The sequence below is a fragment of the Phoca vitulina genome, unplaced genomic scaffold, assembly GCF_004348235.1.
Source record: "Phoca vitulina isolate PV1807 unplaced genomic scaffold, GSC_HSeal_1.0 scaffold37, whole genome shotgun sequence".
Lineage (NCBI taxonomy): Eukaryota > Metazoa > Chordata > Mammalia > Carnivora > Phocidae > Phoca > Phoca vitulina.
In genome coordinates this window covers 20,415,976-20,436,410 of record NW_022589740.1, presented here as the reverse complement: position 1 = coordinate 20,436,410, position 20,435 = coordinate 20,415,976, and the positions used below count along the sequence as shown (strand labels likewise).

At 43.1% G+C, this 20,435-nt stretch overlaps 1 protein-coding gene across 2 annotated transcripts in view; it reads left to right on the top strand.

Moving 5' to 3' along the window:
* The window catches only part of TLE1 (TLE family member 1, transcriptional corepressor), an 87,155-nt gene that overhangs the window by 42,312 nt on the left and 24,408 nt on the right, over positions 1–20,435 (top strand). For both annotated transcript variants that reach the window (XM_032427432.1, XM_032427431.1), the window contains exons 7-12: positions 106–310; positions 1,045–1,061; positions 13,562–13,678; positions 17,607–17,660; positions 18,166–18,318; positions 19,633–19,777. In XM_032427432.1, the coding sequence (XP_032283323.1) occupies positions 106–310; positions 1,045–1,061; positions 13,562–13,678; positions 17,607–17,660; positions 18,166–18,318; positions 19,633–19,777 (691 nt within the window). The remainder of the gene's footprint in view (positions 1–105; positions 311–1,044; positions 1,062–13,561; positions 13,679–17,606; positions 17,661–18,165; positions 18,319–19,632; positions 19,778–20,435) is intronic.

The window sequence follows — 20,435 nt, the reverse complement described above, 5'->3', positions numbered from 1 at the left end:
TTCCTCCTCTCCCCACCCCCACCTCCTCTTCCCCATCCTCTCATCTCCTCCTCCTCTCCCACCCCCCACCTCCTCTTCCCCTTCCTCTCTCACCACCACCAACAGCAGCAGCAGTTGCAAGCTCAGCATCTTTCTCATGGCCACGGACCCCCAGTGCCCCTAACGCCTCACCCTTCGGGCCTTCAGCCTCCTGGAATCCCGCCCCTCGGGGGCAGTGCTGGCCTCCTGGCGCTGTCTAGTGCTCTGAGTGGGCAGTCTCACTTGGCAATAAAAGATGACAAGAAGCACCACGATGCAGAGCACCACAGAGGTGAGAGGCCTGGCAAGCCAGATTAGGACTTGGTCCTAATACTCATACAGTGCTGCAAAGTTGTGTGCACCGCTAAAGAAAGCCCCACCCCATACAGAGAGCAAACAATGAGCTAAGAGGAACTGTCGCAAAGCTTGGCCACTGAAACCCAGTTCTCCCTGGAAGTTTTCAGGGTTTAACGTGGGCATCTGTAGATTTCTCGATCTCTTTAGATTGCAGGCATCTTGACATCTTGGCAACTGCCTAGTTAATGCCAGTGGCCTGTACCATATTATGGAAAACTGTTAACTGCTTAATTGGGTAATTTTCAAAGAAAGTAATGTTGTTAAATGGGGCGAAATAAGAAGTTAAATTTGAAAGTGAATGTGTTCAAATGAAAGGTTTGATAATTGCATCTGTTACTACTTAGTTTCATAGGCTTTAATTCTAGTATGCATTAAATATTGGGCAAAATTGCACTTGACTAATTTTTTGAAGAAAAGTAATTTATTCTGTCAAGAAATAAAAAAAATAGGCTTTGTGTATGGTTAAACTGTAAATCTTATGTTTACAAAATACTGTAATTTTCAGGAAATCACTGTATTAGGAATGTGCAATGACTTATATAAATAAAAGCCATTTTTAAAACTGTTTGGGGCTTGTGTTCTAATTATTCCCCCCTTTTTTTTATTTCTGTTCTTGCCTCTGTGTCTGAACGGGCATGTCTGTGCGTTTCTTGGTAACCTCGGGAGCAGACAGAGAACCGGGCACAGTAAGTACTCAGACGCCTACTGTACATAAACACATTGCCCTTCCAGCAATGCACCCCAAGCTGCCTTTCTTTAAACACGGCCGCAGACACGCGTATGCTCCCTGTCTCTCTCAGTGACCTGGTTTTTTTCTTTTCTTTTCTTTTCTTTTTTTATATTATGATGGTCTACCCTCCCTCCCCCCGACCTTTGTCTTTTTTTTTTTTTTTTAATAAAACTTTTGTGAGATGAGAGGGACATGATTTGGAGGCAAAGCTGTCTGCTGTGATTACTCACTTGGAAATACACTTTGATCTGTATGTGCCCCAGACCCACTTTAAAAATATGTTTATCATTGCATTCCGACTCCAGGTTGCCTGGAGTTTTAAAAGAGTATTCGTTTTTGTCTTAAATCAGTTTTACAGGCAAGAGGTCACAATCCATATGTGAAATTGGTTAGTAATGTCTTATTTCTACCTACACCATTCATTATCCTCTACAAATGCATCTTAGTTGCTAGGTTTCCATATCTAGTTTTCTTTTCGTAATTGTCCTTGGAGGGTGAACTTGAACTTAAATTTATTTTTGACCAAAGAACTGAGCATCTAAGTAAGCTCTGAAGAACAAGGAAACTCAGTGGACGGAGGCTCTAGGCTTTATAAGCGTTCATTTTTTCATCGGCCTAAATCTTACCCATTTTACATACTGCACGTTCAATCTGTATGTGTATCTGCCAGTAAGCTATGGGGAGATCGAATCTAAAATGGAGTGAGAAATTGGCCCCTTTTCAGCGAGGATAACCTACAATTTGTGCCTCCTTTCCTCCTCCTTTCCTTTCCTTTTGAACATGGCAGTATTTTGGCCAGGTTAAATCTAAATATGGTAGCAGAATTGGGATACTGAACTTTTAAATCATTCTGATCCTTTTTTTTTAGGAGTTTGGGGGAGGGGGAAGATAGGTGAATCACTTGTGTGCAGAAAGTTCTTTTTCCCTCTTCTGTGTAGAATAGTGGCTACTTTTAAAATTCTCTTTGAGACTGATCTTGGTGTTACTTTTTTTGTTTTGTGGTTTTTTTTGTTTTGTTTTGTTTTTTGTTTTTGAGAGGGAGAGAGATGGGGGATGGGGCCGGAGGGGCAGAGGGAGAGAGAGAATCTCAAGCAGGCTCCATTCCCAGTGCGGAGCCCGACATGAGGCTCGATCTCATGACGTGAGCTGAAATCAAGAGTCGGTTGTGTACTTTATGTAGCAGGATTCTTTGGGGGCAATGGATAAGGGTGAAAAGATGGGGTGGCTAGTTTTAAAATTCTCATAAGTTTTCTCTGGAAAATGTTGGGAGGGAAAGAGGGGAGAAAAAACCCCAGCTAGGGAATAAAATACCCTACTCCTAAAGTACAAACCTACGTGAACTGACTTTGATGGAGGTGACTTTTATGTTTGTTGCTGTCTCCATGTCACTGTAGATTGTCCTCTTTCGAGCCATGTTCACTCAATAGAGTGTCAAATTAAAAACCCTAATCCTGGACCGAAGAACACAGATGGCAGGAGATGTTGAGAAAGCTCCTGTCCCGTAGTCTGCTGCAGGTTTTAATTTATTGAACTGATTATAGGTTTGGAACTGTATTTCTAAATTAGCTTTCTGTTCTCGGTACTGTTTCATCTTAAATCACTATATTTGTCGAGTGCTTGGGAGATGTAAGACAACACAGGAAATGTAGCTGTAGTTAGGGATACATAGGCACACATATTACAAGCCCTTTCTCAAAGCGTTGAGGAAAGGTGACAAAAATATGAGAAGATCTCGGGTTGTAGAAAGTTTCAGCGAGAGTTCTAGATAGTTGTGGAAGGGGTACCATAGTATGTATTTCTCTGAGATGCCGTGGCACGAGTGATGAGCTGAGGTGTGCATGCTGAACCCAGTAGAACTGCTTTCCATAGCTCTGCTTGTGTGTCTGCGTCTGTCAGATAACCTGTTTGTATTTTTGGCTGACAAATGTAAGCAAGAACTTAATTCACTTGGGGAAGTGAGGGTGGGGTGGAGGAAGGGTGAGGAGTTGTACCCTCCAAATGCAAAACAGTCCTTGAATTTCGATTGTTTTTAGGTCCTCAAGTTGAGTTCACCGCCAGTGAACTTTCAAGTCAAAATATGGTGGATACATGGCGTAAACCAATCTGTACAAACCATAAGATGAATGGTTACTTAATGTGCTATTTGCATGTCTCTTTCACATCAAATTTTTCACAGGTCTTAATGATAATTTTATTTTCAGAATAAGTATACATACTGTGTTTTCCGCCTAATTATTATAGACCTCTCTTGGTGATGATGATATAAAATGGGAAAACTGCACTAATTTGTAACCTAAACATTTAACTCGGTCTGTAGAGGAATGAAACTGTTCACTATCCACTTATATAAGTGGGGTTTCGCTGCAGTTATATAAAATGAAGTAGCTCTTTAAACTTGTGTAAAATTGAATATGAGAAGCAGTGGGTAATGAGAGGATGTGTACTGCTAGTGACTAAAGTATTGTAGTACTTCTCTATTTAATAAAGTGGTTTGAATTATGAAGTCAAATTTTACTAGGTGAAAAAGTCAGTTGATTACCCTATATCGCTGCTGGTTTTTTTTTTTTTTTTCAAACCAACAGAGCAGTGGTTTTCAAACTTTACGGTCTCAGGATCTTTACATCTTAAATTAAAATTATTGATGACCCCAGGGAATTTTTCTCTGTGTGGATTACAGATTTTGAAATTTTTCTGGATTAAGAAATTAAAAAACAAAAACAAAATCACTTTAACGGGTAAAGAGCTACTTAATTTGTGTTAGCATAAATAACTTTATTAATGAAAATTAACTACTTTCCCAAACAAAAAATTGTAGTGGGAAGAGTGGCTTTGTTCTACTTGTTTGCAGGTATCTTCAGTGCCTTCAGTTTGCAGAGAAGATAGATGTAGTCTCATCAGCTTCCGTGTCCTCTCTGTGGCAATACATTGTTTTGGTTGAGGTATAGGAAGAAGATCTGCCTCCATAGAGATTTGTAACAGTCTCTGGGAACCTCAGGGTCCTTGGACCAAACGGGGAACCTCTGTCATAAATAAGACTGAGGAGTTCTGAGACATTCCACGCTAGTATCTGGTCTTATTTTTTTTTTCCTGCTGTTCTCTCTGTATTGAACAAACATAATTATCTGTATCAAGTGCAGCAATCAGGGACTTTTGTAGACCCAGAGGGAATGTGAGTGTGTATGGATTTTCATCTGTGCGTCTAAACCTGGTTTGTAGATAGTTTGTGTTTATTTCTAGTGACAAAATTATTACATTTGCTAGTTTAAGGTTATTTGGTAGGAAAACAAACAAGTCTTACTGTAGCCTGTTTTAATGTAAAGCCCAAGAAAAAAATGAAGGTAAGGACAGTGAAAATATGGACACTGTTTTTTAATTTTCTTCTTTTTGAAAGAGATGAATGATGAAGGGAAGAGCTTTTAAGAGGGTTTATTTTGCTATTTGGCTGTTGATTTTAAATTAAGATCTGACTACTGTATTTACTAATTTGCAAAACTTGTTTGCAAGTTTTTTGTTTTTTTTTTTAACATAAGGCTACTTGTCAGAGTGCTGCAGTTGAGCAAAGACATGACATGACCTAACAAAAAGGACTTTATTTCTTACGTGCTAATAAAAACTTCGGGTATTTCAATTAATGTAAAGATGAATTGTGTTCAGTTTTGGCTGAAGGCAATCTTCCAGTAAGTCTGCTTGAAAGACCTGGAATCAGAGATTTGACAGAGCATTCGTATGGGTCTTGAAAAAACATGACAGAACGTGTGCTTTGATACTCATTTGTTTAACAAATACTTAACGAGCACGTACTACGTGTCAGACACTGTGTGAGGCACTGCGTGTGGAATTGACCCTTGAACCACACGGGTTTGAACTTTGCGGGTCCACTTATGTGTGGATTTTTGTTGATAAACACAAGACGGCACCGTAAGTGTGTTTTCTCTTCCTTACGATCTTCTTAACATTCTCTGGCTTACCTTTAAGAATACAGTATATAGTACATGTACAAAATACGTGTTAATCAACTGTGTCATCCGTAAGGCTTCCTGGTCAACAGTAGGCTATTAGTACTTAAGTTTTGGGGGAATCAAAAGCTAGGCGTGGATTTTTGACTGAGATGGGGGGCACACCCCTAATCCCCACGTTGTTCAAAGGTCAGTTGTACTTGCTGCCATTTTGCAGTGATATCTTTTAATGTCACAGGCACATACTTGTTAAATGAAAAACACTGGAATGCCTAACACGTGTGATCACTATTTGGAACGTTTGGAAGAGGGAGGAGATGATGGGGATAGGTGTCTGGGAGAGACTCCAGAGCACAGGGTCTGTGGACTTAGGCGGGGTACACATGTGGGCTTCAGGAGGTACTTGAACCCCTCTAAAACTGTGTGCATCATGTTCTGGGTTGGTGCTCCTTTCTGTTAATTGTGGAGAGAAATGATAACTTTCATCAAATTCTCAAAAGGGGTCCCTGGCCCCAAAAAGTGTTACACTGTTAATGTATTTAGAGGTCATAATGGTGCAACACCATCATCTTACCAATAAGACACCAAGCTCAGGGAGGCTAGGTGCTTCTAATTATACAGTTAATCAATGGAGGTAGAGATTTAGATTATGTCTTTCTGAGGAACTGGGTTGTCACTCCCATAACTGACTTTGTAGAATTATCGAGTTCATCTTTAGAACTTATTTAAAAATAGTGATGACAGTCATCACTTTATTTAATATGAGGTGGTGTCTTTATTTTGTGTTTCTTCTGGAGCTGTTCTGCTTAACTAGTTAATTGGTAAGACCAGATCCTACTAGATCCTACTAAGGATCACCCATGATTTTTTTCTCAAATCACACTCAGCACTATAGAGTGCAAGGAGAACCTAAGACATGAGTCTCTTTGTAGAATACTTCACTGTTGGCTTTTTTCTGAAATTTTGCTTTTTTGAATATCACATTAGCTCCCAGTAGCCCTTCGAGCATGGGGTGATAAAAAGAACACCGGTTTTGGACAGAGGCAGACCTCAGTGGTGTTCTGGCACGGACCAGGTGTTTCATCCTTTGGAACTTTCCCCTAGCCTCATCTATAAATTGGTGATGGAAGCTGCCTCACGGGGTGAGGGGTTTTAGGGACCACAAACAGGAAGTCATCAGACAGAGCATAACAAGCCTTTCGGAATGTCCTCCCTATCCTCTCTACCTGCAGAGTAACAAGACAGCCATAAATGCATCATTAGTCACGCTCCATGTAGTTACTGGTGGTTTCTTTTCCTGTTTTCAAATGTGTGAGGCAGTTGTGGAGATGTGGGCCATGACTGATGTTTCTCAGTGCGGAGAGCAGGAGACCGACCCCAGCCCGTCTTGAACTTGGTTGGGCTCATGATGCTCAAGTTCATCAAAGGAGGAAATATTTCTGCCTAACTGTTTGTGAGTTTATCCCCTGACTTATTTCAAGGAATCGCCTAGAAGTGAAGGATAAAACTGAGATGAGCCACTTAAAATGTCAATATTTAGGCACAGTGGAAAACACTAAGTTTTCTTCAGTTGTCTCAGCAGATTTCCTTTTTGGCAAAATTTAAAACTATGTGCTTAAAAAATAGCTCCCTGCATCACTGCCGTGAGGAGAGTGAAACCCGGAAGAAAGGAAAGCGACAGCAGTTTCTAGATGGTTGGGAGTGGTCTGTCCTGTACCAGGTGGAGGTGTGTCTTTACTGTGGACACTGTAACTCACCGGGGAGGGTATCGGGGCGCATATGTAACTGGAGAAATGTTCAGGTTTTATCTCACTGTGCTCATGGTAAAGATGGGGCATCAGGCATCTTGACTCTAAGAAACCAGAAAGCAGGTAGAAAACATTACCTCCCTCCGAAACTCTCTTCAGATTTCAGTTTGTTCTCTGTAATTAGAAAACGTAACTTACGCCCACCATTGAGAGCAGGTTTTTAAAAATTTTATTTTCCTTTTGGCCCCATGATCATTTTTATCATTACTTCTGAAACGTAGTAAGCAGGAAACTCTGGGTCTCCCATCTTTCAGATGAGGAGAGGTGGAGGTGAATGCCGTCAGATACCCAAGTTAACTCACCGGGAAGTCCTGACCCAGTGCTTTCTGGTTTCTTTGTACTATAAAGTTTGTCCTCAGGGACTAGAGAACGAAGAGCGACAGTGACAGCTAAGTAGTAGCTCTACGAAAACTGCTTTTAAAAACAGTTTGAAATACAGATTTGATTTTTTGCTGTCACCAAGGTCCTGATGAGGGGAATGAAGTTGTCATGAGGGCATTTAAAAAAGTTATTTTGAAATAATTATATTTATTGTCAGCTCTGAAGTGTGTGTGTGTGTGTGCGTGCGTGCACGTGTGTGTGTGGGTGTGTGTGGGTGTGGTGTTTTATTTTTCTTCACCTGAAGCGGTGGAAGGGCAAACTGGGGACTTTGCGAGTGACGCCAGGGGTATCTGTCTCCTGCACTAGTACAGCTCCCAGCTCACCTCTTTACTGGGTCTGTATGCCTTCTACATGGCTAGCTTCCCTTCTGGGAGTTCTGACTGAACCACTCATCTGCGTCTGACAGTTGCAGAGTTCCCAGATTGAGGTGCGAGAACATGCGGGGTCCTTTCCATATTTTGCATTCAAACTGTGGGAAAAATCGATGTGTACCCTTCAGATCTGCCTCACAGCCAGGGCTCCTGAGATGTGATGCGGTTGCCAAATGGACACATTTCCACACATCTTCACTTTCTTACCCTTCTCCCCGTTGACAGGTGGGGATCCTGTTAGTTTTAGGGGTTAAAAACGCATTTGTTGAAATGTCAGGGGGAATCTGTGAATGACCCGTTGGACTGAAGTGAAAAGTACAGCGCAGGGGTGACGGCTTAATTGGTACCAGGTGTAGATGGAGAAGGCACACAGATGTGATGGGGGTGCGTCACTACCTAATTGTTTTAATGTTCACCGAGAAGTTAATTGTCAGTGTGGAGTGTGCTAGCAAATTAGGTTCCCACTGCCTTAGTGTAACGGAGGATAAATGAGGTGTCATGAGTTTCCAGTCTGTACCTCTGACACAAATGCTTTTCCTGCGGGGAGGAGAAAGATCCCAAGGGGAATCAGCATGGCAGCTAAAAGAAATCCATTTGAATAATGTGCATTATTTTCACGTTAGGGAAACCTGTCTAGCTTTTGCTGTCTCCATGAGCAGGTTTTCCTTGCACCTTTGCTGCTGGTGGCTTCAAGGTTTAGACATGGTTGGCAGAAGACTTGCTTTGAGGTCTCAGAATCGATGAAGGAAACATGAAGGCTCTGTAACAAGTATTCTGGTAACACTGACAGGGTAACATTCCCTTAAACCTGCTTTCTTTCATTTTTTTTGGAGTTTACCTTCCAGAATATCTCCGTTTACATGAACAGCCATTACTGTTAAATTGCTAAAGAAAAGCAAAAGTATTGGAACCAGCATATACGGACGGGTTTTTATCCATATTGAAGCATCTGGGTCTCTCTGCCTCGATCTTGAGTATTGGGTATTCAGAGCATGAAATAGAAACAGCATTGTCCAGAACCGTGAGAATAAAGGTGACACAGGGTCCAAATCGTGATGTTTTCTTTTGATTCAACTGAATCTCAAGTGCAGCAGGCTCTGATGCTTTACCATTGGAAGTTCTTCTATGAAGGTATGGTGTAATGATTGCATTTGGATGTTTATTTTTGCTTTGAGAGAATAATCGTGCACTTCTACCCACTAGGTTCAAACACTCTGCCAACTCTCTAGTTAACTTGCACCCAGAGAACTATAGCAGAGGCTAGTCCTGGTATGTGTGTTTATGAAACATGGTTCACCCAGTTAGATGTGATCTGGATTTGGCGACTGGAGCTGGTGTACCCCAGTTGTAACAGGAGAAGTTCTGCTACTTTTCCTTTTCTTCTCTGAGTAGCTCTTGTAGTCTTGTCACTGTTCTTAAGCATCACGCCACTGCTAGTGGGAGAAATGACCCTCAGGAAGCATATAGTAATGGTAGCCAACAGTTGGCCTCTGGTCAGTGAAGGTGCACACTGAGATTTTAAGTTCTCCAGATTTTTTAAGAGGGAGAGTTCCCTTGGGGTGCATGTTTTCTTAGTCCTTGCCCCTCATCTCTTCATTTCATGTGTAGTTTCCACCTACAAATAGAGAGAAAGGCACACCAGTGGGGCTAACAGGTCTTGTGGACCCTCTTTCTGACTCTGGTACTCAATGCTCCAGGGGGGGAACTTTTTTTCTCCAGAGACCTGTCAGATATACCTCTACCTTTATTGTTTGACTTGGCTGCATTCCCGTAAGTGTGTGCAACATGTAAGGTACAGAAACTCATCACGGTTTTAGACTTTTAGTTTGTTTTGAAGTCATAGTGTGTTTTCCGACCTTGATTTGCTCAGATTCGTAATCTCCCCTGTGGGCTGTATAAATGTCCAATTTTGAGCTCTGGTGGAAGACACAAAGTAAATAAGATGATTTTGTTTAGTTAAAACAATTTTAATACAAAGGGAAACTTTATATATCCAGTCTCAAAAATCCCAGACCTCGGGACATTTGTAACAGAAATCTGCCCAGTAATTATCGTTTTTGAAAAATTCTGGCAGACACTTAAATTTTACCAGCTGCAAGGTGAATAAAACATTGAGATTCTTGGCTAGCATTAGAGTGTATCAGTCAGCGTGGTAACTCTAGTTCTCACGCTGATAAAAAAAAAACAAAAAACCTCTGATTCACAATTAAATATTTATTTCGCAGATTAAATGTTTGAAATTGAACTTTCCTTGATGAATGCTGTTTGGTAGATTAAAGCCTTTGAAAATATGGACCCTGGGAGGAGAAGTCTGGTGGCAGCTAAGTCTACAGAGGTCCTAGTGGCCATGAGTGACATCGTGTGAAGAGGTGCTGTGGGTCTCTGGACCGCTTTGTTGCTCTCTGCTGAGGCCTGTTTTTGTGCACATCTTGGGTTATAAATGGCAGGATTCGTGAGTGGAAAGGCAGGAATTTGGGACTGTTTTCAGGTCATTTTAATATCGAGTGTAATTTTTTTAAGATGTTGACGGTTTTCCTAAAGTGGCATAAAACCAAGTGTGTTTGTGTGTGTGAGAGAGAGATAGAGACTGTGGTTTGCGGGGAGCAGTCAGAGAAAGCATGCAGCATGCACTAGGCATTATTATGTCACATTAGAATGTTAAATGGTTAAATGTTAATGGTTAAAGAGCCAGCGTGACTCTTAAGTGATAAGTGGGGGGGGGGGCAAGTATTTTATGTACATAAATTGAGTATAAGAATCACATCTCTGGGAGTGGAGATGCCTTGACTTAATGGGAACAGCTTGGTGACTTTAGGTAAATCGCCTCCCCTCACTGGTCAGCCTCCAGATAAAGGGGTGGGGGGATGAAGAAGATGAACAATAAATCTTTTAAGGTTGCTTTGGCCTCTTCAGAGGTGTGATTCTAATTAACCTTCTGTGTTTCCAGTGCACAAGTTTTGAAAAAAAAAAACTTAAAGTCAAGTAACCTGAGTTTCATTGTTCTGCAAATGGCTTCTTCTTAAATGTTGATTAAATGTTAAATGTGATACTATCTTATTCTAGTCCAGATCGAACAAATCAAGATAGAATCAAGATAAATTTTGAAAGATCCAAATGATATTCATTCAATACCCAGGTAGAATCTCTTTATACTTAAAATGTGTACAAAATGGCTCACAATGACCATCAATATGACTGTTATTCCACCCCTGGGTCATGAGGAACATAAGCTGGTGTGTGAGGAAAACACAGAGCATGGGGGGGGGGGGGGGGGGGGAAATAAAACTTCTGGTATCATGAGACATCCAGTAATACCTGTGAAGTCACTTTTGGGTTTCTAGGGAGCACACAAGGGAACCATGAAGATTAGGGTCACCTAGGCAGTCGTTAACCAAAACAGCTGTTGTTGCTGACAGTGAAGTTCGTTAGGCTGGAGCCATTTGCTTAAATCAGGAACGACAACGAAAGCAGTGTCAGGGCTGGAAGATGTTGGGGACAATTACACAAAGAACAGGTTCGTGGGAACAGGGGTGAAAGGAAGTGGCCTGTTTTGGGCGGGGCTGCCACGTGAACCAGCTCCCCACTTGCTCTGGACTGTGGCTCCCCCAGGCCTTCCCAGCCCACCATCTTTGCTGCCTTGTTTTGAATGCATTTTACAGCATCAAAGGTACGATGAGACGCTGTGTTTTGCAACTTGTCTTGAGTCTGCCATTTTGAATGGAGCCAATTTTCACATAAGTAGCGGTGCTAATTACTAGCCCTGTCCAAATTTAGAGGAACTTCCAGAGCTTTTCAAAACCTATTCAGATTATAGGCCTCATTTAAGCCGTTCAAGCAGGAATTACAGTAGTAACTTCTAGCATGTAGAAGCAGAGGCCTCAAAGCTTGACAGGCTCCAGGGTCCAACTATAGAACTGTTACTGTTTCTAACAGAAATTGCATTGTTGCTAACAGAAGCGAAGTTTACTTTTATGTTTACAATACCACTTGACTATATTAAAAAAAAAATAAGATCATTAAAAAGCTATCTTTGAATGGCTGAGCCGTTTGGATGCCCAGCGCTGGTTACAGCAGGAAGGCTTCGAAGGTGACCCTGTGGAGAGAGACTTCACTTTAAAGTTGCCAGTGGACACCAAGTCTGTGCCACATTCTTCTGGGCCCTGGGGCAGATGTAAAGTTGAGTACTCTATGGTGCAGCCCTCAGTGCATCAGGTCAGAGTCTGGACGAGGAGACTTTGGAGAGCTGATAAGATCTAGAACACGGGCAGGTGCACTGGAACACTGTTTACACCTGAGTGCACGCTGCTATTCCCCTCCCGTGGCTCCGCTTTTTGGAGTACATGTTAGCACTTTCAGGAGTTTGGTTAAGTCTCCTGTGTCCTATCAGCCAGGGGGTCTGGGTCGGAGGGGTTAGTTTTTAGCAGACACTTACCACGGTCTTTAGTGGAGGGATCTGGCCAGGTCACCTTTCAGCCCCACACACTGTGCTAAAGACATTACTCTGAGCTACTCTGTATTGAATCGCACGAGTCCCTCCCTCTGCTTTTATGTAAGCCTCCTGCATTTGTGTAGCTTGACCGGTCATGAATCAAAGCTCAGCTCGCCTCAGTGTCAGCCCCTGCAGTGGGCAAAGAGGCCTCAGATGGCCCCCTGGTCCCCAGTTTGATTTCCTCCTGTGTGCAGTTGAGCTGGGAATGTTCCCATGGTGGGGTCCACAGTTTTCATGAGGGAACTTAGAGACCCAGCCACCTGGCTGACTACCTTGGGCTGGTTAGGAACGAAGTCACCTTCTCTCCCCTCCCAACCCCGCTTTTAAAAATTTGCTTCTGGTACATGCCATTGCTTTAGAGGTGGTCTGACTTAAAGGTTTCCCCCAGCCCCTTCTTTTTTAAATTGTGGCAGAGAAAGGTAACATAATTGTCTGTTGGCCCTGGACACCCCCCTGGTAGTTCTCCAGCCTCTCTCAGAAATTGGGGTTATCTGGGCTTTGTGCAGGAGATTTTTGCACAGCTCCTTCAGTATTGTTCAAGGCAGTAACACATCACTGAACAAATTGCCCCCTTGCATATGCTAATCATGTACTTAAAAGGACTCATTGTAACATGTTCTGATGCTTTAGCCTGAGGGGAGATGGGAATTGAAGGGATGTCAGATCATGTCATGTGACCCCCCAAATATCGAAAATGCCTGTTTTCTTTGGGTCAACAGTTCGTACTCAGCACATGGGAAGGAAAGTATCCTGTGTGGTTGGTAAGAAAAGATTAGTCCTTGTTCCTTCTTTTGTGTGGGGGGAGCTGGCCTCGCTGTTGAAGATTCCGTGGCTGAAATACTTGCTTCGGGTCTTGAATTTCAGTGCTATTGGCGAGGAACACCAAATCTTATTTCCAACAGCAAATTAAAAGAATTCAAAAGAGTTCCTTCATTGTTGCTGTGGAAAATGTTATTTGCCTTTTAGGAGGCCATGCTGTTAATCCCACCTGCTCTCTGTGTGTCTTTTTCGAGGGGCACACACTGTCACAGTCACAGAATACGCCTGATAGAATAATCTCAGGGTTCCGCTCCTAGGCCGTTTATATTCCTGGCCAGGAAATCGCAGTGGGAAAGAATAAAAACACATCTACCTGTAAACAGCAAGCTCCCATCTCTCTAACAGTAAAAAGAGAATGGAAGAGCATTTTGAGTGAGTAGGGCCTGAAGGATCCACCAGGCTCTGGATGGCTTCATTGCATAGTCAGGGTCTCCCTTTTAAGCGCTTACACCTCTCTAAATGTTTGCCATCAAAGTCTTCAGACGAGATGAATTACATGGAGTGAAAGTTGGTGTAGGTATCACCTTTCTTAAAATAGCTATCACTTCTAGGTTGGGTTTTCATGTGTACAAAGAGACCTGGGAAGGAATCTTTGATTAATTTTTTTTCTTTTTTTTGTGTGTGTCTTACAGAGTAATTCCCTCTTGGTCCCAGACAGTCTAAGGGGCACAGATAAACGCAGAAATGGGCCTGAATTTTCCAATGACATCAAAAAAAGAAAGGTGGATGATAAGGACTCCAGCCACTATGTAAGTAAATAAAGGACTTGAAACAGTATTTGTTTGCTTACTTGTTCACCTTCTAAGTGAGCATACAAGCATACTCTAAGATCATAGTGATAATTCCACATCCTTTAAAATAATACTATCAAGAGGATAGGTTCTTAGAAGGGTACTATTTCCCTCTAGAGCTGTAAACTCTGCTCGGTCAGGCTCACGATTACATTTTAGGCCTCCTGCCTAAGTTCCTCATAAGAGGGGATAGCAGCGTGCAGGGGCCGGACCTGCAGCCTGTGCATTTGCACGGGGCCCTGCTCTTAAAGGGACTTTGCCCTTGGTTTGACGCTCTGTCCTCACCATCTTCAAATTCTCAGTTTTTGAACCAGGGCCTGCATTGTCATCTGTCCTGGGTCCTGCAAATTTGGTAGCCCGTCCTGCTAAAATAACCAGGGTAAAAACATGGCTGTCACAGAGTACCTTTTTGGATGCTATTCTGTTGACTTATTCAGGCTCATGTTCGGTCTTGAGGCAGAGTTCATCCTCTTGAACAGCGAGCAGTTTGGCTAGGTAAGTCCATGGTAAAAACGGAAAAAACCTTGGAAGCATCTAGATCAGACCCCGCAGATTGAGAGTGCATGACTGTGAAGGGAGGGCTCTTGACTCACACCTAGCTGGAACCACATTTCATGAGGAGAGCAAAACCAAGCCAAATGGCAATTGGCTCAAGTCTGAGGGTCATCAATGTTGCAGCTGATAAATGACTTGGAGTTTTCTTGTGTCTATTTCAAGACGGACACATTCTCGGGAACAGGATGAGAGTAGAACCTGGGATTAGCCCACTTCCCGTTGCTTATGGAAAAAGCGGCTGGCGGGTCGGCAAGATGGGGGTTACACGCGAGGCCCCTCTGCCTCCTGCTGGCTGGTTCAAGCCAATAGCTAACAGTCTCTAGTATTTCCTGAGCGACAGCTTGTTCGTGCCACATACCACGTGCTTTTACATGGATTGTTTCATTTGACTCTTAAAACAGCTCTGTGAATTCAGTACCGTCGCCTCCATTGTAGATAAAGAAACTGAAGCACAGAACTTGTAAGTGATTTGTCCCAAGTTCAGAGTTAGTGGTGGAACCTGGAGGCAGTCTAACTCCAGAATCCATGCTCTTGATCACTATGCCAGGATCCCCAAGCTGAGGGCCTCAGAGAGGGTTTTTTTTTTTTTTTAAGATTTTCTTTGTTTATTTATTTATTTATTTATTTGAGAGAGAGAGTTAGTTAGCCAGAGAGAGCACAAGCAGGGAGGAGAGGGAGCGAGTGGGCAGCCTGACGTGGGGCTCGATCCCACAACCCCGGGATCATGACCTGAGCTGAAGGCAGACTCCTTACCGACTAAGCCACCCAGGCACCCCTTGGAGAGGGTATTTTGCCAGAGGTCCTTGTATTGGTCCACACTCTGCACTGTGATAACATTCTGAGAACTTGGAGTTGTAGGTTCTCCCCATTCCAGTCCAAGGCTTTGTAGCACATAATGTTTGCCCCTCACCTTTGCCCACAGCCGGTTTCCCCTGCAGGTACTTTTATATATGGCATCAACTGTTAATAAGCTATTCAAAATGTCCATGACGTGCAGAAATTCGGAAGTTGCCGGTAATACAATTTTGAGTTGTGCATGAGGCTCGTGTAGATATTTAGTGGTGAGTGATCTAGAATCCATAGCTCTGCATTACTGTTTTATAACCTGCTCATATTAAGTATGTCCAGATGTATAGGTAGTTTCAGGGTGATGTATTGAGTTGATGTTGGAGAATCTGGGGCAAAGTCCTCAGACCTTAGCTCTCCAATGACCAGCCTACACTGTAGTGTGAAGGTTCACATTTGCAGAAGGGTCCAAAACAAACCTAAGATTGAAATTACAGACTACTCAAAAACTCACTTCATAGTCCCATCATAATAAATGAGCTGTTTGCTTCTTCTTGCTAGATTACATACTATGTGAACCTTTTTAATAAATTTTTTTCTAAGAAAACTTTTTGGCTTATATTTTTTTTCACCACCACCATCTTTGGGTTCTTTTTTTTAAGATTTTATTTATTTATTTGTCAGAGAGAGAGAGCACAAGCAGGGGGAATGGCAGAGGGAAAAGCAGGCTTCCCTGCTAAGCAAGGAGCCCGATGTGGGACTGGATCCCCGGACCCTGGGATCATGACCTTAGCCGAAAGCAGACACTTAACCAACTGAGCCACCCAGGCATCCCATTTTTTTTTTATTTATTTTATTTAATCTCTACCCCCAATGTGGGGTTCGAATTCACAACCCCAAGTTCAAGAGTTGCATGCTCTTTCGACTGAGCCAGCCAGGCACCCCCCGTCTTTGTGTTCTTTTTTTTTTCTTTTTAAAGATTTTATTTATTTGAGAGAAAGAGAGATTGGAGAGAGTACAAGCAGGGGGAACAGCAGAGGGAGAGGAAGAAGCAGCCTCCCCACTGAGCAGGGAGCCCAATGCAGGACTCAGTCCCAGGACCCTGAGATCATGACCTGAGCTGAAGACGGACACCTAACTGACTGAGCCACCCAGGCGCCTCTGTCTTTGTGTTCTTAACACCTGAAAACGTTTGTGCTTTTCTGTGGTCTTTACTAACAGAAAAAGCAAATCTTCTTTAGTTTTATTTTTTTCTTTTATTACATGAAAATATTTCTTTCAGTAGGCTGTTATTTTGAGTTACCCAGGCTTCCTCGTTGGTTATAATTTTATGTTGTAGTGAATTGCATGGTGCCTTAACAACAGTGATCAAATTAAATCTAGTAACATCCTATTGAAGAAAGTAAATTGGGTCTTCCACATGTAAAACTCTAGGTATAGTTAGAAAAAAACATGTAAAAGATACGAATTTAAAGTTGAGGGTAACTTTCTAGCTGGACTTGGAGGCCCCACAGAAAGCCAACATGGCTCATATTTGCACTTTTACTTATTAGTACAAATTATCAAACCTTCGTGTATTTGTAATTGACAGTGATTCAGTAAAAGGATTGTGTAGATCATAAATCAGTGACCTACTCCTTTTTGAGAATTAGGTGAGATCCTACTTCTTTCATAGGCTCATTGTATCACTCTGTACTAAAGGACAGGAGGCCTTTTGGCTAAGAAAGTAGACTTTTTCAGTCTGCCCTAAACTCGATGTAGGAGTGAGCACATAGTTGAATAGCTTTTCTAAAGCTTTTTCAAACTTAGGACAACCTTGCAGTTTCCTGGGTTAGCAAATTTTACAGCTTTATGAAGAGGGAATACGAGCCCTCCTGCAGGATGCGAGTGCCTTCCAGATTTTGCCATCCCGTGTTCTTCCATCTCTCCTAAAATATTCCATGCTGATTGCAAAAGATTTTTATTCTTAACATAAGGTTAGATCTTGGTACGTTATCCCAATCAAGTTGATAGCTTTGTTGTTTTTGGTTTTTAGTGTTCCTTTTTTTTCTTTCAGTAATGAGTAACCCCATGGGAACATGGTTGAAGTTTCTCTTTATAATTACAAATTGTGAACACTAGATTTGTTGGCTATCTTCAAGATGATACACACAAAGCAATGACATGAAGTCATGTTCTTAATTTGAAATCATGTTCTTAATTTGACCTCCAGTGGGAAAAGAGCCCTGATAGAAGGCCATGGGCAGATTTCAGATTATAAGAGAGATGCACCTGTTGCGAACATTCATTGAGCTCTTACTGTGCATCCAGTGTTTGCAACTTGCTCTCACCTGAATGATCCATAGCAGGTATTCTACTGCAGCAGTTCCTGCCTGTGGCTTTGGGTAGCCCCATGTCAGGTAGGGGGAAGGCCATCTGGCAATCTGGAAGGGGACCTGTAGGCATGTCCTGGGCCATTTTTTCAGTGTGTCTGCTACCAAGAACTATAGGAATTGAACTGGGCCTCCAACCCTTTAATAAACGGCATGAACATCTTTTTTTCCAGGATAGCGATGGTGACAAAAGCGATGACAACTTAGTTGTGGATGTGTCTAATGAGGTAACCACACATTTTCTCAAACTTCATTTTCAGAGTGACTTATGAGAAACAGAAAGTAGAGCCATGGTATTTTGGTTTCTCACAACTTTGCACATTAAAAACTTAGTGGTTGTTCATAGATGGAGCAATAGTGGTCTGACAAGAACTTTGGTTTCCTTTAAAAAAAAAAAAATCTATTTTCCCAGTCATTTCGGATTCCTAAGTTGGGTGCCTGGTGCTCCTTTCCTTCCTGTGCCCTCTGGGCAAAGTATTTGAGCATGAAGACGCTTAGGATTGTTCCTGGATGTGCTTTCCTCTGTGCTGTCTTCACGGTGTGTTTGCAAACACCATCCTGTTAATTATAACAACATTGCTAGTCAGGGGGCACACTCCCAAGTCCCCCAGATCTGAAGGACTTAGAGTGGCCTCCTTTAATTTAGAGAATTAGTGTGGAAATAGAGTCTGTAAAGGGCAAGATCCGTCTGTTATGAGTGAAATCACACAAGCTTTGCTTATACTTGTCGAGGACCCTTCTTCTCCGCGAGCAAGCCCTGCCCATTCACCCAGGGAAAATGGGATCGACAAAAACCGCCTGCTGAAGAAAGATGCCTCCAGCAGCCCAGCGTCCACGGCCTCTTCGGGAAGCTCCACTTCTTTGAAATCCAAAGAAATGAGCTTGGTAGGTCTCCTGAGCCGTCACTTTGCCCATGCAGCAGTGTATTTTTCTTTGTGGTTCAGAGGACCCGAAAGTATTTGAAATGTGGGCTTTTACGGAGTGAGAGGTATATTTTTAAGTTTAAAAGTGAGACAACAACTCCTGCTCTTTGTCCCACATGGTGTTTCCTTTCTCCCTCTCGGTAGTGTGTCTTGGGCCGTGATTCGAGAGAGACAGCAAGCTTCCATGTCCATTGCTTTCTTATTTGGGGGATGTGCAACCTCATAGGAAATTGAAGTCCTGAGTTTACCTTATTTTAGACTGACCCACTATGTCAGGGCATGTTGGGATTGGGTTTGGAGTCAGAATGGGGATGTACTCACGCAGCCTCCAGAGAAGCCTGGAGCAGGTGCAGGGAGGGTGGAGCCTCCGAGCCTGCTTTCAGCCATTCAGCAAGTAGTGTGGAGCGTGTCCTCCCTTACCTCACAAAAACCGAGCCATAATGGTCCTGCATTTGATTCGTATACAGCCTTCCTAGGCATTATCCCATTTCACTGAAGGGGAGGAAAGCCTGAGGAGCTTGCCAAGTTTACACTGCCCATCAGATCCAAGGCCAGAGGGAGCTGCGGTCTCTCCCTAGCCCCATGCATGCTGTTTGCTGCTCCACGGTGCTCCTCAGACTGGGATTTAAAGGAATGAAAGGTTGAGATGCAGAGGATGATGCCCCGGGACCCTGTTACTGTCACACTTCTGAAGGCCTCTGTGCTAGTGGGTCCACACCCGTTATGTAGGCAAGTGGTGGCAGTGCTTAACTCCACACACATCTCTCAGACGGATAGAATCCTTCTAGGGCTTTTGCCTTTGAGATGCTGGTTTGTTTCTCAACAAATCCACGGCCCTGCTGCCTCTTACCGTTAGTCTCAATCCCATTGCCACTAAAAGGCAAGATTAGAAAAGGGATCCTCCCTCTGACATTCTTGGTGACCCAGCCATTTGTTTCTGAGTGACTGGGAATTTTTCGCTGGGTGGTCATCGTTCTGACTTGGCCTGGATCCAAAGTCCACACGCCTGATGGAAAAATACTTTTTAAAATAAAATCTGCGGAGGAAGAAGTGTGATCATGTTCTGTGTCTCTAGCTAGAGTTTTAATTCTGGCAGGAAGAGGAAAGGTCAACATTTCTCGCTCACAAGTTAATGCTGTCAACATTGTGTGGATTTATGAAAATTGGCTGAGGGAGTAGCTAGAAGGTGCCCAGTGTCCCAGCTGCTGTTGTGATAAATTGTGTAATATGGCTTGGATTAAAAATAATACTCATTTAATTTGTTTAATGATACCAGCATGAAAAAGCCAGCACGCCTGTTCTGAAATCCAGCACACCGACGCCTCGGAGCGACATGCCAACGCCGGGCACCAGTGCCGCTCCAGGACTCCGTCCAGGCCTCGGCAAGCCTCCAGCCATGGACCCCCTCGTTAACCAAGCGGGTAGAGCCTCGCCTCTTGTTGTGCTTTGTTTTGTTTTTCCCTTTCTGGGCTTGACTCGTCGTCTGTGCACTCCTGACGCCATTTCCCCGTGAATATGAGACGCACTCAACTGCCTACCTCCTTCCTATCCCTGAAAAGCCATGATAAGAAACAGATGTTTGTCCTTAGGTTCAGCAGCTGCACCCTGTTCGGTCTCCGACTGTTTACACTTGGCTCTCTTTCTCCCCACCTCCCCCATAATCCAAATCCTAGGGACTTCAATAAAGTTTCCGATAATTACTCTGCCCGTAAGCTCCTTACCAAACTGTCACTGCATGTCTGAGTTCCCTAATACTGACCGAAACGGCCAGCCCAAGTGTGCTTCTTGCTTACTTGAGTTGGCCGGGTTTCTCCCGTTCCATCCCTCAGGAACCTGTGGTCTCTCTGTCAGTAGAAACTGGGAGGGTTTCACTGAGACTCTGGCCTGTGAATCAATTGGTAACTTCTAACTTTCTCTTCCTTAACACCTTGGGCCCAGAGGAAAATAAGCCCCAGAATATTCCTCCTAAACCCAGGCTTTGGTTTAGGTAATAAATCCAGGGTCCCGTTTTCATCTGGAATTGGTAGCAGAGAATGGAAAGGAGAAACCTTGGATTTTATCAAAACCTTCTTTTGAGAT